The following is an 18,903-nucleotide window of genomic DNA, read 5'->3' as shown; positions in this document are numbered from 1 at the left end:
CTACTTGAGTCCATAAATTTAAGCTTTGTATTCTGTTTCGCGATCTGGTCACCCGATTATCAGAGAATTTAACAATATTCCATTAGTTATTCCACTGAACATGGAATCTCTGTTTCTTTTCCCAAATCTTCACTCATGCAGGGGATTATAAACGTTTCTTCCTTTCGTTCGCATTTAGGCCTATTATATTTGCATTCTTTACTGTGGTAAAGAAACACTGTAGGACAGAAACCTTTTTGCTTGCACGTCAATTTCTATTTAACACAGATTGCGCTTGTTATTAGACTTGATCATGCGCGCCAAGTTCATTTGTATAGCACGTTTCACACACGCCGGTGATTTTTACTTTTGCATTCTCTGGCAGGATAGCCTGAATGTATTGCCCCTGCTGAAGATAAAACTCGCTCTTCAGACCTTTTACAACAAGTGTCAGTTGCTTGTAACATCAGGAGATAACATGAAGATATTATAAAAGAGAAATGGTCTCTTTCCTGCTTGTGTCCTTCATCCCTCTCAAAGCGCAGAGTGGCTATATGACACATCTTTGTGTGGAAATAAAAAAACTATATTTTTTGTTAAATATTTAACTTTCTTATTATTTAGGTTACCATTATTTATCGATATTTATTTCATAGTTTTACAGGCTGATTACAGACTTTCCTGTGGTACCGAAATTGGTACAGAGAACCGTAAAATTTTTATGGTATTGGTACCGACTACTGGAATTTTGGTACAGTGACAACAATTATATTGAGAGAATAATGTGCAGTTAATGCAGTTTCAGATGGAGAAAGCTTAGTCAATTTTTACTTTCACTTTCTGTAGTGAATAATTGACCGGTATTTGAGACTCCTTCAGCGGCTCAACTGTCGTGCAAAGTTTGCACATTGCTTGTGTGATATCCACTGGCTCGCCTTCATGGTTTAAAACTGAAATATATCTAATATTGTGATGTGACATTTTTCTCTATCACTAATTCCATCACGGCTTGCAAAATGATGGGCAACGATTCACATAAAAGTAATTCAATAATTCAATAAATGAGTAAAAAAATAAATTAAAGTCCCAAAGTCAATTCTGAGAATTCTTTCTAAACACTTTATAAATGTTACAAATGTATTGCTGAAACACATTACAAAGTCTGTGAATTGTGTAATGCTTAATTGTGAAGTTAGAGCGTTAAACAGTTTTTCACCAAGTCTCTGCTCAGGATTTTTTGGGCGGAGCTAAAACGGGGGTCTGATGACGCACATCGTCCCCCGAGCATAGCCCCTCCCCTAACACTGTATAACTGTCGATGACGCACCGAGCGTGGCGCCGCCTCTAACTCTACAGCCGCTCAATCTTGAGTGTCATTACAGTTATACAGCCCTTTGCACATTTAGCTAGTAATGCCTTCGTCACGCAAATGCATATTACATGGTTGTTAAAATATACAATATGCTCGGTCTCCTTATTTAAATTTCCTAAAACGATGATATGAAGGATTCTAAAGTGATCGTTCTACACCGGATAATTTTACAAACTTTCATCAGACAGCTGGGATTCGCAGATAATCCACTGTTTTTGGTGAATGTGACTGAACAGACCTCGGCCCCCCCTCCCGCCTCGGCCTTCTTACCGTCCCGACGATAACCGATGATATATGGGGCCGGACAGAGTCTCTTCTGTCCCGGCCTTCATCCTCCCGTCTCGCGGCACCGTCATTTGCAGTGTTGCCAGATCTCGCGCGACAAATATGCAACCAGGCCTGTGAAAACAAGCCCAAAACAAGCAACTTTTTTTTCCCCCCCCCCCCCCCCCCTTATTGTTTATTAAAACAAATTTTGATGTCACCGTATAGTATTCTGTTTGAACCTTATTGTGTATCTTTAAGACGCTATTTTAATCATCGCAGTTTCAGTGTTCGTTTACCTAAAAATGTCACTCAATGTATATAAGAAAAATGATTTATAGCCTACAGTATGTCATTTAATTCAGTGATAGTGTGTAACCTATTGTATTTTCTACATTTGTAGGAAACAACACACATAAACACGCTTCTCAAACAGCATCCCAAGATTGTTTTAGCCTTTATCAACTGGATTAAAGTTTTTTTGTTTTGTTTTTTGGAAATCTGGAGTATTGCATGCACCTCTTTTTAATGGAAGATAGGAGGAAGACAGTTTAACGCACATGATAAAAATAACAAACACATTATGTAATATATATATATATTTAAATGAGTACGGAAAATAAAGTTGGTTTAATCTAAAAGTCTTTAGAATCATAGAATAATCTGGCATCGTTCTGAAGGCAGCTGCCTGCGCTTGAGATGCTCTGTTGAATATTATGTAAGCGACTTTACAGAAAAACAAGCCCAAAGTCGCTTATAATAAGCGGACTTGGCAACACTGGTCATTTGTCGACTCGACAACAGTCCGGCAGTACGTGCCCACCAATGAGTGTAGTCCACAGTAACTCTACTAAAATGTGCATCCCTCTAACGTGATTCTTTTGTTTATATGCATCAGTATGTTTGACTCATTAGACAAGTAAGTTGAGACGGCAGCTCTCGCGAGTGGGTGTGGTTTCAGCGCCGACAGCGGACACGCCCCCAGTGTTTGAGAGCAGAGAGTGCTGCCTATTTTTTCGAGATTTTGATAACTTATTTCATTTTTTTAATCATTCAAATTTGGCAGGGTGGTTAATAACACATTTTTCTGTGGTGTGACAAACTCAAAACACATACTTTAAAATGACTTTACAGGGACTTTAATGATCAAATAAATAAGCAAATATGCCTAAGTAAAAAAGACAACCTCCCACTCCCGACGGTAATTTATTGTATCAACAATCTCACATATTGGCGATAGGATGATTTACTATGAAGAGTATTGCCCAACACTACACCACTGCATGTTTTTACACATGCTGGTTTGGTGTGTTTGTACGAGCTTTGAGGTACTCAACAATTATCAGTAAAATAATGGTAATATATAGTAGATCAGTATCTGATTGATTATGTTTTTCACTCTGCCATATGTAGTTTAGTGTGAAAATATCTCTGGTTTTGGGTGTTTCAACATTAAATTGGAGACTGACTTGCTTCTTGCCATGACTTCAGTTCTTATTTGCATTAATTATTAAATAAGAGCTATTTCTGGAATACAAGTGCTTTTGCACCATAGAACATTTTGCAGGATCATCAGAAAAGACTGTTCCTACTTTTAGCATATTTACTTTTAGCACAGCAGCTTTCTACCACATTGTACAGATATAGCTGATTTTACTAAGTTGTTTTTCCTTTATATGTGCAACTTGCAGTGGTGTATAGACCCTTAACAAATCCACTTATTAACTACTTATTTGCAAATTCATTATATGATATTATATCTGTAATGCTTGACATTCAAAAATAATAAAAACACTAAAATCTTACAAGTAATACAGATTTGGGCACTTTAGCTACACAATTTGTCAATGTCAATTACATTAGCTAACAAAATATCAAATCAAGTGATATTTATTTAAAATAATATTATACAAAAAAAAAAACACTAAGTAAAACATTTAACAAAACAGTAAGTTTGTTAGCTTTAAAAAAAAAAAAAAAAAGATATATTATATTTGGACACTTTATGGCTGCCAGACATTAGTGTAAATGAATGAATTTGTTTATTCTTTTCTTTCTTCATTTCTTTCCAAATGGTTTGATCCACTTGGTTTGATATATTGTGTCTGTTGCAATTACAAGTGTGCCATAAGTGTCCAAATAGTTTATGGAGCAGCTACACTATACATTCTTCTAGGATACACAGTCTTAGCAGCATGCCTTTAAAAACACATTGTATTCTTGGTCATGTTTTTATTAATACACATCGACAGCTGTAAACTCTTGGCTCCAGTTTTTCTAATGACTATAATCTTGTTTTTTGCATTTATGCAGTACCACACATTATTTCTACCAATGCTTTAATGGAACCTTTTCACGGACTTTGATGACACATTTATATAGTTATCAACATCACAAATCTAGTAAAGTTTTTAATATTTTCATTATAAAAAAGTTAATACACATTTGTAACTCTGTACTTTGTGTTATGTTACCTTGGCAGTAAATGACAAAAAGCGAATTAACGCTGCTTGTGAGGGTGTTTCTAATACAACGGCTAAGGGAGTGATGGCAAATTTGACATCTTTCTCTAACTGCTATAATCAGTCTCTCTATTATTTCCCTCTTTTGCAAAGTTGTGGAAACGAAAAACGCAGATTTTTTCCTTTTGCTTTTAGAGCAAATGCAAGATCAAAAATTATATTTGCTGTCATGTCCCATTAACCACTATAGACGTTTTCCCAACAATGACGACTTCTGCTTCTGAGAACCCCAGAAATGTGAAAAGGGCCCATTGCCACCCAAACTAAAAAAGAAAAAAGCATTGCAAAAAGCCCTCTTTATTGTAGACCTTACATTTGGAACAAGTAAGAGTAGGTACTGAATACCCACAATATGTATCATATAATTGGGTGATATATACATATAAAAAAGTGATCTTTTGGAATTAAATCGAAACATTTGACATACAATGCTTCTATTGTGCATTTTTGCCAATGTAATTTTTTATACTTTTTAAATTGCAAATTATTTTATCAGATAGCAGCAGTTGAGCTGTATGAACTCCACAAGTTTGTGTAAACACATCATGTTCTCCAGCATGATTTGGGATGATCCAAAGTGCATATTAAGCTTTAATGGAAGTATAACATCTGACTGTCTGTACAAAGTTTGAATGGTCAGAGCCACAAATGTACATATTTGATTAATGACCAAGAAATAGTGCAGAACGCTTTTTAACATTAAAAGTTGTCTTTGTTAACATTAGTTAATGCACTGTGAACTAACATAATTATAAAACAGTTGTATTTTTAGTAACTAACATAGACAAAGACTATTAAATGTTGTAAAAAAAAAAATATATATATAATGCTCATGTTAGTTAATACATTAACTAATGTTAACAAATGAGCTCTTGTTGTAAAGCGTTACCATTAAACGCATGACCCTGGTTTGTCAATGTGATATATGGTGTCCAAAAGTGAAAGACAATTGTCTGAATACTGTGGTGATGTTGTTGTGATTCAAAATGTGACGTGCGCGGGTGAGTTCGTTGGAGAGCGGTGAACACTGATGCGTTTGGAGGGGAAAAGTTCACATTTGCATGTCCCCCTGCCTCGCAGTTCGTTTTTGTTTCTTTGCGCGAAACGCTTCGCTCGGCCCAACAGCACTCCGACTGTGCTGATGGATGTTGTACAATAGCGCCTGTGTTTTCTGCAATGCAAATCGACTCCCAACAGGGACTGTATTTACTTCTGAGAAGCCTTAAACTTCCACATATTCAGTGTTCATGATGTTATTGGCTTGCACTTCCTTTACCTTGGCTGTCACACTAATGCGTTATATCCTACTAAATAAAGTTTGCTCACCCCACTTTACCCACAGTAATTGAATCAAGAACGAATGCCAGGAGCAGTGATCATCAATTCCCATTAAATCATATTAATGCCATAAAAGAATTCCAAACATGTGAAGACATCATAACCTGCAGGCTGCAATTCTGCAGTGAAGCAATTACCCTGTTTTATTTCCCCACCGTGCAGCAAGCAAAACCACCTGTCCCTCGTCTAATATGACCTAATTCACTGCTCGAAGCCAAACTGGCTGTATTGCGATGATGTTTGTCAAAATGTGATTGTGTGAATAACAACAGAAGGTCTTTCAGTGTTTCGTCCACCCACACACTCTCTCTCTGTTTGCAAGCGCAGTATTTTACTGAATGTCACCTCTCACGCATTTACTAATGGCATTCATGGTGCCGCTCCATTTACCATGTTCAAAGTTTATAGATACAGCACAACAAATAGATAAAACAGATAATAATCTAAAATAATATAATAAAATAATCAACAACCAATTTTATTCTCCACTAGTTATTTTTGTGCTGTGACATCAATTTAACCCTGTAAAGCCTGACATAATAGTCAATAGTTTACAATAGTTTACAATTGTTTTTTTTTTTTTGTAATGGACCACTTTATTGAATCATTAGACAAAATATATTTTAAAAATTCTAAAAAAAAATGTGTGTTTTTGGTGAGAATATAGAGCTCATTTTTGAGAAGGAAAAAACACCTTAATTTTATTCAGAGCAAAAATATGCTATTTGGTGCAGTTGCTGATATTTATATGGCCAAAAATTCTGATAGCTTGTAATGTCACTCAGTGATCTTTATAACAGTATAGCAGATTACTTTCATAAAATATCAGTTATCACTTTATATCTTCCAATAATAGTTAGACTATAAGATGGCAATAATAGTAGTAAGATGATATTTAGAAGCTTAGTTTTATGATCATAACTGTAGTTTTCATTGTGGGGCCAAAACCTATAGTGCAATGCAATATGATGATGCTTGAGAGATGAACAAATAAACATTCCATAAAAGCCTGATGTATCATATTTGATGCTCACATTTTAATATGATTTTTCTAAAACATATCTATGGGTAATCAAGTAAATGTAAGTTGCTTCAGTCCAGTAAATGTTTATCTTGAAATTTTAAAAAACAATATAAATGTTATTCTTGCGTTTACTTAAAAAATCAGTAAAGATTTCACATCGAAAAAGACACATACACCATGACCTGAAGGTGGACGTTTTACAATTTTACTAAAAGGACCTTTAACTTGCTAGAAAAGTATTTAAAAAATTCAATCAGACGACAGAAGACATGTAGCAGATCAAAGTTTCGATCATGTTGATAATTTAGTGGCCTTAGAAATTTGCATATCAATTATGATACAGTAGGTTTTATACTGTAAGTTTTGGAAAAACTATACTTATATACTACATTTTATATATATATATATATATATATATATATATATATATATATATATATAGTTCATTTGAAATACCTGATTCATTGTTTAATATAAGAAATAATTAACATATTAATCGGTTAACAAAATGGTTGTTAGTTGCAGCTCTAAAGCAATTAAAGGGATAGATGACATCAAGAAATTTCTCTTTGCATCTCTCAATCTGTCAGCCCTGCCCTGCCCTGCTGTGGGGGTGTCAGTGTGCTCTCCTGAAACGGTTCTTGGCATAAACCTGCCCTGCCTCTTTCCATCTGCTCTCAGGAAACTGTAAAACAGGCTGAGAGGAAGCAGTCCAATGCCAGGGCTCCATGAGCAAATGCCTTCCACACTCACTGAGCAACATTTGGGCAAGTCAAACCGCGCACCAAGTCAACCTCAGCCCCCTCATGTTTAACAATACCAACTTGACGTGCAAATAAGCATAGCGGTTACTGCCAGAAGGCACATGTGTGATAAGCATTTGTGTTAGTGAATTAATGCCAGGCCACGACTCTGACTTATTCAAGCATTCGTTTTTGGAGTGTGCATTTCTAATGCACTGCACAGTTTGGTTAAAAACAATTACAGGTTGGAGCTGTGGTCTGACATTTAGCAACCATGCTACAACAGGTTGAACTATGGCAGCTGTAAATAAGCATAGCTTACAAAGCTAATATGTAGTGTGAATTAGCCTTTTTAGTTTGTTGAGGGTCATGGACTAATCTAAAATCTAAGAAGAAAGAACGTCATACCGATTTGGAATGAAATAAGGGTGAGTAAATAATGACAGAATTTTCATTTTTGAGTGAACTATCCTATTAAAATAAGCCTGAACATTTAAAAAAAAAAAAACTAGAAAACTCCTAAATGTTGGTAAGAATCACCTTCGCAAGTCCAGGTTTTGCCAGACTGTGACATAACCTAATAAGGCTACAAAATGACAAACCTCTTCATATGTCTCACCCCAACTTGCAGTTTAAAAAAAAATGTTTGTTGTAACAATTTTTTTACCACTCTAGTAGTTTTCTGTCTTCAGTGATCATAACAACAAATGTCGTGGTAATATATATTTTGAACATCATAGTATTTTGTCATTTTAGCTTGGTGAATCAAATGTTAAAGGCTGTTGACAGATCTGTTCCTTTGTTAACACATTCCTCAGTGAGGTTGTTTTTATGTCTATAACAGATCTTGTGAATGCACTGCATTGGTATATCTGGCCCGAGTTCAGATGTCAGAGCCAAACTTTGATATTGGAACATTCAGCATAAGCTTGTTTTACCACATCTTAACGTGCTATTTCATATTCATTCACTCCCTCTCTTTAGCTTTTCCTGTCTATCTGAACAGAGAGAGCTTTCATCCCTCCATATGTATTCAATACTAAAATGACTGATAAAACTTTATAATACCTTAAAATTTTAACTTTAATAAACATTACATAACATTAGTTAAAAGCAAGTTAAGTTGTCAACATGCTGTCGATTACCACAGAGTCATATTTCAGTGTATAAAAGCAAACAAAATGTGCATTTAAAATCAACATTTGTCCTACTGTAAATAATACATAATTGTCAGTGCAGTGAGCGCACTCATGTTTGTTTATTCGGGTAAATATTTCTTCATGGTAACTTGAAATTTCCTTTAATGTACATTCAAATGCATGTCATGAAAATCCAATATGCATATGATCTGCTGGTCTAAAATCATATTTTAGAGTTACTAATAAAAGAAGTTAGGATTTTCTGAATGAATGTCATCTTTATAACAGTGCACTTTGCAACAATTACTAGTTTGATACTAAAAAAAACATATTCTGTATGATTGCCATTTAAATCCCTTTATATTGTAGTTTGAGAGGATTTAACCTACATTTTCCAGTGACTCTGTCTCTAGTTAGGCACTTCCTAAAAAACACACAGTGAGATAAGGGCCAAGTCTAAATATGGTCTTCTAGAATGGACTGTAATCCATTAGCTTTGAATGACCCTGTTCATTACCATAGCAACAGTACACTCTCCGTGTCCACAGCGTCTCTCGTACACACGTTTGTCTTTTAGTCCTAATCCCATTCTCTGAATCCTGCTTAGTACCTTAGATCTAATTATTTACACCGCATATCTGATAACTCGTGGTTTACGTTTTGCACACTTGCTCTGACATTTACTCATCAACTAAAAGTGGATCTCTCTCATCTCCTTTGAGTTTTCATTGCTGCTCTCTCTGTTGGTTTCACTTGATGCTCGCTTTGCTCGTCTGATGTGGGCTTCACACCATGCAAACACATGGGCGATGATAATATAATTGAGGGAGGTGTGAACAGCTTTTGGCAACCTGCAACTAAGTGAGATGCTTTCAGGCTTAAAACAGCATTGTGTGAACAGACACTACAGCTGTAAAATAAGCAGTTGGCTTTGGGTCACAGTGTAATCTCACATTTAATGTGCTGAGTTCTCTCTTAAACGTGACTTCTGTCAAAAGCCACTTTCGATGTGTTGGGTGAGGTTGCACAGATGCACATAAACATAATGAAATGCAAAGTTTTAAAATTGCATAATTGAGGACTAGCCTGGAAGTTGCTGGTTAACAGGTCAAAAATGCAAATGGTACCTGTTGTTCCAGATTCATCCTGAATATACATGCTGCTCCAGGCTGGTTTATGCTGGTCAGTGTTATTCTAGCTGGTGGACCAGCATAGCCATTCTGTTTCCCAGACAAAGTTTGCTAGTTTCCTAGGTTGATTGGACAGTCTGGCCAAGTATTACTCCAACAACTGACTTGTTTATTAGTGTAGTTGTACAGAACCACATATATGTGATCAAATGCAAAATTGCTTTTTTGAAATGATTCACCAGACTAGAAGTTGTTGACCAACAGGTCAAAGACACAACGTTTACCAGTTGGTCTTGTCCACTAGTAAATTCATGCTGATCTATGTGGGATTATGCTAGTTAGTGTGTTTCTAGTTCATGGACCAACATAGCCATGCGGTTGACCATTGAATCTGTTTGATACCAATTGGTCTTGAAGGTCAACTAGTCATCCAACCACTTTTAGGGAAGTCAACTAGTGAGTTTATTGGTGAATTTTAATAATCTTGAACTCAACACCAGGGCATTCAGTTCCCAAGGCTATGCTTTTTTTCATTAAGACATGAGAGCAGTTTGCCCGCAGCTGCCTTGTGTACACAGATACCTGAGTTTGTCTTCTCAAAGCCATAAAGTTGATCCATGGATCTGATGATGTATTCATAGTGCCACAGAGAGGTGTAAATATTGTCATTGCTGCTGTAGGAAAATGTCACGCACTGACTATCGCTGATTAGATAAGTTCATGTGCCCTTGACCCAGTTCCCCTCCATTTTTGTGGGATGAGGGATGTGTATGAGGTATTTTTATCAAATGCGTCAAGGATTGATGTTCTGCTTAAATACAAAGCACAAACAAGTTAACCCACATCTGCAGCCCTAGTCTACATCTACGGTAGACGGGATATGAGCAGAATGGACTGATAAGATATTTTTTTGCAGGTAATGTAGGTAGTATAATTATGCTGTTATATAAAGGGATAGTTCACACGGAAACGAAAATACTCACCCTCATGTCGTTCCAAAGAACACTTACTTTCTTCTGCAGATCCCAAAAGCCAAAATTTTGATGAATGTTTCAACTGTTTTTCTGTGAGGGCCACTATCGTCAAAGATGATTGACATTTAGCACTTTTAGCATACAGTGCCCTCCACAATTATTGGCACCCATTAGTAATTATGAGCAAAGGCGGCTGTGAAAATAAATCTGCATTGTTTATCCTTTTGATCTTTCATTCAAAAAATTCAAAAATTCTAACCTTTCATTGAAGGAAAACAGTTGAAAGTGGGGGGCAACTCACATTATGAAATAAATGTTTTTCTCCAATACATGTTGGCCACAATTATTGGCACCCCTAGAAATTCTTATGAGTAAAATATCTCTGAAGTATATTCCCATTCATATTTAAATTTTTTAGCACACCAGGGTGATCATGAACATGAAATTGTCCAGCCATGACTTCCTGTTCCAAAGGAGAATAAACATGAGGAAACACAGAGGCCAAATTTCCTTAATCATGCATCACAATGATTATAAACCAAAGAATATAGTTCTGATGTGCAGCAAAAGATTGTTGAGCTTCACAAAATAGAAAGTGGCTGTAAGAAAATAGCTAAAGCATTGAAAATCCCCATTTCCACTATCAGGGCAATAATTAAGATGTTCCAATCAACTAAACATGTTACAAATCTGCCTGGAAGAGGACGTGTGTCTAAATCGTCCTAATGTGCGGTGAGGAGGAAAGTTTGCGTGGCCAAAGACTCTCCAAGGATCACAGCTGGAGAATTGCAGAGATTAGTTGAGTCTTGAGTCTCAGAAAGCCTAAAAAAAATGAACAAACAGCACCTACATCCCCACAAGGGTTTCAAGAAAAATCCTCTTCTCTCATCCAGAAACAATCTCCAGCATATTCAGTTGTCAGACACGACTGGAACTTCAAACTGGACCAGGCTTCTATGGTCAGATGAAACTAAACAAAGAGCTTTTTGGCAGCAAACCCACCAGATGGGTTTGGTGCACACATGGATAAAAAGTACCTCATGCCCACGGTTAAATATACTGCTGGATCTTTAATGTTGTGGGCCTATTTTTCTGCTGGAGGTCCTGGACATCTTGTTCAAATACATGGTATCATGGATTCTATCAAATACCAACAGATAAAAAATCGAAACCTGACCACTTCTGCTAGAAATCCAATAATGGGCCATGGTTGGATCTTCCATCAGGACAATGATCCAAAACAAACATCAAATCCAACACAAAAATGGGTCACTGAGCACAAAATGAAGCTTCTGCCATGGCCCCAGCATGGAGCTGAAATCTGAAGGATCTGGAGAGATTCTGCATGAAGGAATGGTCTCTGATCTCTTTTCAGGTGTTCTCCAAACTCATCAGGCATTATAGAAGAAGACTCAGAGCTGTTATCTTGGCAAAAGAAGGTTACAAAAAGTTTTGAATAAAAGGGTGCCAATAATTGTGGCCAACGTGTTTTGGAGAAAAACATTTATTTCATAATGTGAGTTTCCCCCCACTTTCAATTATTTTCCTTAAATGAAAGGTTATAATTTTGTGAATTTTTTGAATGAAAGATCAAAAGGATAAACAATGCAGATTTATTTTCACAGCTGCTTTTGCTCACAATTACTAAGGGTGCCAATAACTGTGAAGGGCACTATATTTAACATAGACATTTTGGATGGGCGATATGGTTCTGTTCTGGGTAAGAACTCCCTAGGCGCGTCCATGCAGCCAAGCATGGATAAGAGCAAGAAGAGCAGCGATAGGGTAGGGTAAACAACAGAACCAACAAAAGGTATGCAGATCATCACCTTGGAATTATAAGGTTCTATCTGACATTTCACAGAGTTATTCACATATTCTTATTCTGTGACAACTTATTTACATTATGTGATGTTTTTTTTTTTTTAGAAAGCAAAAAGGTTCTATTTACAAAGGAGTATGGAAAGCAAACACTGCTCAGAATGCAGATAGAACCTTATAATTCCAAGGTGGCAAGATATCATTCATGTTCTTAATGACAATAATTTAATGTAACAACATAATTCAAGAAAAATTAGTCTGATTCAAAGATGTATTATCAGAGGCCAAGTCCTGACTGGATGAGAGGAGGAGCTGGGGAAGGAGGAGGGTAATTAACGTGACCTGCGGGAACTAACGTTATGCTTGATTTGTCCAGAACATTGAATCCTATTGGCTTTCATTGTATGGACAAAAAACTCAGACGTTCAAAATAGAGTACTTATTATGGAAAAATATACTTAAATAGGGTATTTCTTTTTAGTTTATTAGGCCAAATTCTAAGGCAGCGTCAGGAGGCAATCCCAGGATGCACTGCAATGAGATCAGTAAACAAATGTATCCAAGAGCATTTTGTGTTGGACATTGATTTCAACAAATACTTCAAAGTCATTCTGGCAGCCCACTCACTGATTGATTTTATGTGTAGTATTTACGTGTGCATTGTAGCAGTTTGTAGGGAAATAACTTTAGGGCTGCCGCTACCCCAGTCCGTCTGCTCATCACCCATCTGTTTCTCTTTCTGTTTGTTCCTTATGGCAGTTGAGAGGTCAAAGTCACAACAGGTGTGGAACACAGGTGCTATCAGACGGACTTCCTCTTTGGGTGCTATCACCGGGCCCTACCTGATAGGGCAGTGGCCACGTGAATCCCACCTGCACAACCCCTCGTGTATGAAAGACAAGTCCACACAGGTAGGCACTTTCACCCACTGTGCTCCAAATCTAACTCTGGCTTCAAAGCTTGTGTGTTCAGGTGTGTTTGCAAACGTTAGGTTGACAGCATTTACAGGTCCATCTTTCTTCTGGGTTTTTGCATGTTTGCTGTGTAACTGAGGACTATTTTCTGGGATTTATGTAAGCTGAAACTAGCTGATTATTCTCAATAAGTTTAAACACTCACTGTGTTTTAATATAATATTCACATTATATATAAAAGATTTTGAAATCCAGTCTAAAGTTGTGGGAACTTTAAAGAACTACAGAGTTGTAAATTGTAGTTACCTTTAGCATTTGGCCTGAAACAATCATTGGCATTAAATAAACCATTAACCACAGACTAGTAACCAAGACTTTCACAGCTTACACGTGGGGTCTGGTATTTGACCCACAGCTGAATTGCAGAAATCACTCAGAGACTGTAATACATCATCAGAGGCTGTAATGATCACCAGTTGTGCCTGTAGTGGAGTTTGAGTATTCAGTGGCTTTATTAATGAACATGGACTGTCTACTACACACTAAGGATGTCATAAATTCCCATAATCAATTTTTGTTTAAATTAAAATAACAGTCAATTAATCGATTAATCGTTAACCTTAACCTCTTAAATCTGAAGAGAGGGATGCTACTATCACGTTACTTAACAGCCACTTGCTTAACCAACACAAAATAAGTGTTGTTTTAAATCTTAGAAGCTTGGCTTTACAGTAAATATAGGGAATATGACCATCACTTAACAAGTGCTTTTATATTTGCTGACATATTAGAAGTGCTCTATTTTCATAACTTGAAAAAGATAACTGCTTTACATTAAAATGAGATCTGTAAAATGATCGTACATAACAGATAGACTGTTATGAATCATTGAAAAGGATCGCAGAATACAACAAGCATATTTGTTTCAGTTAGAGACCAAACTATACCAAATATTTGTATGAAAAAGTGCTGCCGACACATGTGTAAACAGTATACACATGATGCTTTTGTGCCACGTTTTTTTTTGTAACTTTGCAAAACATTAGAAAACCGTAGTAGATTGCATATCTTTATTTAGAGCAGGTGGTCTCAAACAAGTCCAAACACAACATAAGACAGTGCATAGATCACAGAGTGATATGCTTGCTGCATCATTCTGTATAAATAAATTTATCCTTTATTAAAGTTATTCTCTCAGGAGCAGTGAGTGATTTTTTTTCTCTTTTTCTTTTGTTCTTTGATTAACATTAATGACACAGTAAGCAGCCGGAATATTAGACTGCTGTCATGGATCCAGTATACTGACACACATGCATTTTCTTTCTTATAGTCAAGCCCTGTGTGCATATGTGGATCAGGTTGGTTGCAGGTCAAGCATAATCAGTCAATTTGAGGTGTTAGTTACAGAGCAAGTAGCCTCTTTGACTAGTCGATTACTATGGCATGTCCCTACAGAGAACACACCGTACCTCATGCACACCTGTCCTATGGTCAGGTGCTGATTTACCCTCAAATGTCAGCAGGTGTATCAGGCAGAACACAATCACCACAATCCCACAGTTCCACCCACCATCTGCTGCTACACTGAAGGTGAGATTTGGCACCTGCGGGAGTGCAGTATGTCTAAAGGTAATGACTCTGCCGTGCCTCTTATTGTGTGCTTCAGCATGCACCAAGTGTCATATAACCGTTCAGAAAGACGAGATGCCACAGGAATGTCATTCCCCGTGTTTACCAGGCCTCCACTGTTACCCCCTGTTTTTGAAAGACAACTACATTCTGCATCTGTTCAGAATGTTCTTATTCTGTAAATCTGTTGGAACTTTATTTGTGTTTTAAAAGTTTACCCAAAAATTCAATTTACTCAATCTCATGTAGTTCTAAACCCAACACAAAAAAAGAGATTTTAGGCAGAAACCATAAAAGTGTTTCATACACTGTATTTTGTCTCTTTCAAAGTCATATCATAGTTTTGGTTAACCACCACCAACCTGGTTGGTCACATGGCACCGTAAGAACCAATAGCATTTGCCATCAGTGACATCAAATGAGGTGTGACACGTCCAATTGTACATTGAACACAATTGCAAATGAGATTTGTGATCTCCAGCAGAGGGAAAGAACAACATGATGGTAAGTAAATGGCAGAAATTCATTTTTATCTCTTTAAGACATTGCTGTGATGCAGTGTTGTTATTGTTAACTAAAACTATTAAAGGGTTAGTTATTAATTACTCACCCTCATGATGTTCCAAACCCGTAAGAGCTTTGTTCATCTTCGGAACACAAATTAAGATATTTTTGATGAAATCTATGAACTTTCTGGCCTCCGATAGACTGCAACACAATTACCACTTTCAAGGCCCAGAAAGGTAGTAAAGACATTGTTAAAATAGTCCATGTGACTACAGTGGTTCAAAAACCAACAAATTCAAACAATTTCTTCTCTTCCATGTCAGTTTCCTATTGCGATCACGTAGTAGACACAGTGCAGCACTTCCGGGTTCTACGTCAGAACGCCGGCTCAGTGTTGGCTGACACTTTTCATGTGAGCGCCACGACTCATGTGTATGATGCTGATACAGGAGCTGGCCAATAATGAGCTGGCATTCTGACAGCAATGTTGCCTTCGCAACTAATTGAAATAACAGGGTTTTTCCTACATTTGGCGGCTGCCAAAACAAATTTTTGTCCCACCAGAGCCTTATTTGATTAGTTATTGTGATAGGTCGCTTGTTAACTGACAGAGAGAACGAGCAAAGAGTTCTTCCCTCTCTGTCTTAAACTAAGCACTGTCTTTGCTCTCTCTCCCTCGCACATAGTAATCTAAATCAACTGGCCCGATGCTAAAAGTTTGTAAGACAGGATCCATGTTTCACGTGGCGTATTCGGATAATTTTTTTCCCCTGAATTACTGCTGGGTGTGAATTACCACTGGGTGTGAATAGTGCACATGCAGCCGACATAAACCACACTTTCAATAAACGAAAAAAAAAAAAAATCATATCCACTGATGAAGTGTTTACTGTGTTGACCAAATCTTTTGCGATGTCCTAACTGCCAGGATTGGAGATTCGCACACAACACATACATGTCCGCTAATATCCGATTCGCGACCTAATGACTCATTTGAACCGATTCAACTGATCTGTCCAACACTGACACAAAATTCACGAGACATCACTGTCTGAATCGAATAACAAATCATTTACTCAGAAGAACACATAATGTAACTCTTAAGGGACATTCATGCTGATAACAATTTCAGAATTCATTCATTTTTAATGAGAATTGGCAATTTGAAGGCAACATGAGTGACAGTGCTGATATTCATTTCACAGAGGTTAGCCAATCATAACAGATGTCATTTACAAATAGGAGCTTAAAGATACAGAAGCAAAAATGTCTTGTTTAGCCTTCAGTCTCCTGACACTAAAAATAACAAAGGGTGGAAAATGATTATGCAAAACTATGTTACAACTGTTTCTTGTGCAAGAAGCCTTGAGTAACATTATAAGAGGACTATAATGCTACAAAAGAGCCAAATATGGCCCCTTTTACATATGCAGTGAGTGAATAAAAGGTCAGAGGTCAGGTGTTGTGGTCCATTTGGACTTGTGGGTCATGAGAGCAGCGGAGGAGTTGCAGCGTGTCACATGACCCCTCGCATCCTGTTTTCACTGCTGCATGGCAACGAAGGCCACACATTCTCTGCGGCTCTGCTCTGCTTACTGACACTGAGATACTGTAAAGATACTGAATTATTTTTGTGCTTACTGTATTTCCTTGGTGTGAAATTTCATGCAAGAAGTTCTTTATATATTCTTTGTATAACCAGTCGGTTTAAAAATGTGCAATAATTATGTTCACTTGCCAAAACCTGGGTGTTACCAGGACAGGCCATCTCAAGTCTCACCCTTTATTACTCATCGGTGTCAGAAGAACTACAAACGACTCTCATTTTAGCTCGTCTTTAAAGTTTGATGCATGCACAAAAGCTCTATAGATTAGTGCGGCAGCTCTGTTGGGATTCAGATTTTTTTCCACTCCATTATTGAACAGTGTCTTGGGTTTAACCCCTCGTCCTCTTTGTCACAGTGATTCAGTGCTGCTTTCCTCTGCAGTAACACAGTCAGATCAGGTGAACAGCAATGACTTTGGGATGTTCTACTCTCGGAATAACCGGAAGCCTGCATCGCTACATTTTTTCTTAAAGGGATAGTTCACCCAAAAAAGAAAACTCTGTCATTATTTACTCCACCATCATGTTTACTCCAAACCCTTATGACTTTCTTACTGTCATCAAACAAAGAGAGGTTTTGTTGCATATTTACACTGTTCTTTTCCATACAATTAAAAAAGCCATATGATGGTTTTTAATGTTGTCCTTTTATTTTAGTGTGTAATATATCTGTTTGTGCATGTTTAAGATCTATGTATAAGAACTCCCACAAAAGGGATATTCAGTCTAACAGAGCGCACTTCTCCAGACCTGCATAAAAGTCCTCGTTCAAAGTCCAGATTTTACTTCTGCAAACATTTATGCCACAATTTTGAAATATTAGCATATTGCCTGTTCAGAGGCATACGCAATAAAGAAGGTGACACTTCACTGAATTGTAGTGATGTCTCCATGTCGTGGAGATGCTATGTTTTTCAATGCAGAATCAAAACACCTTTGTTTGGCCTTCCAAAAATGGATGAAATTTGGAATCAGTGGTTAAGATTTATTCATAACGCTGTCCATGATCAGCACAACTCAAAAGTTTGTTTAGAAGCCTTGGAAGCTGAAACTCGCGATGTCGGTAAGGGGCGTTACATTTCCGACACACGTTTTGAGGTTTTTGGCCAATCACAATGCATTGGGTCAGCTGGCCAATCAAAGCACTCTGGGCTTTTCAGAAAGAGGGGTTTTATAGAAACCGGAACTCAATCAGAACATTTCAGACGAATTAGAAATAGCAGTGCTGCAATAATGTACAGTATATGAAAAATAATATGTGAGCAGGAGCTGTCAAACTACAAAAAGAACAAAAAAGTACCTTAAATGTAGTCAATATGATAAATAAACAGCTAAATAAGTTATATACTATTTTGTGTTTCACAGAGAAAGTCGTGTGGGTTTTGAACAACATGAGGGTAGTAAATAATGGACAAATTAATTTTCATTGTCAGTCCTTTAAAAGAATTTGAATAACAGAAAGAAAGAGAGAGGCTTTCAAAGCTTCCGTCTGTTTGGCCTTCTAGTGTCGATCTGTTTCCAAAGGCCAGGCTTTGAAGTGTAATGTCTGTTTGGCTGATGAACGCAGGGGTTTTAGAGGGCCTGAATCTGCCTCTGTTCAGGCAGTCCCATAGAGGCGCTTTATGCTTAAAAGACCCATTTTCATCTTTTTCTAGAAAATATCTTCCCTCTGTTTTTCACAAGGTACACATACACATTTCCACCACATCTGTTGGTCAACAGGAAGCCCTTAAAAACCTCAAAAAGTATCACGAACAAAATCTTGCTGTTTAAAGGGTTAGTTCACCCAAAAATGAAAATTATGTCATTTATTACTCACCCTCATCTCGTTCCACACCCATAAGACCTTTGTTCATCTTCGGAACACAAATTAAGATATTTTTGATAAAATCCAATGGCTCAGTGAAGCCTGCATCGCCAGAAATAACACTCCCTTTTTCA

The 18,903-nt window shown here is 37.1% G+C and overlaps 1 protein-coding gene across 1 annotated transcript in view; it reads left to right on the top strand.

Moving 5' to 3' along the window:
- The window catches only part of glcci1a (glucocorticoid induced 1a), a 45,627-nt gene that overhangs the window by 10,606 nt on the left and 16,118 nt on the right, over positions 1-18,903 (top strand). Inside the window, exon 2 of the mRNA XM_048201135.1 lies at positions 13,066-13,217. Within this exon, the coding sequence (XP_048057092.1) occupies positions 13,066-13,217 (152 nt within the window). The remainder of the gene's footprint in view (positions 1-13,065; positions 13,218-18,903) is intronic.

Source organism: Megalobrama amblycephala, linkage group LG9 (genome assembly GCF_018812025.1).
Source record: "Megalobrama amblycephala isolate DHTTF-2021 linkage group LG9, ASM1881202v1, whole genome shotgun sequence".
NCBI classification, from domain to species: Eukaryota; Metazoa; Chordata; class Actinopteri; order Cypriniformes; family Xenocyprididae; genus Megalobrama; species Megalobrama amblycephala.
Note: the sequence above shows the minus strand (reverse complement) of the source record. Positions and strands in the feature narration are given on the sequence as shown.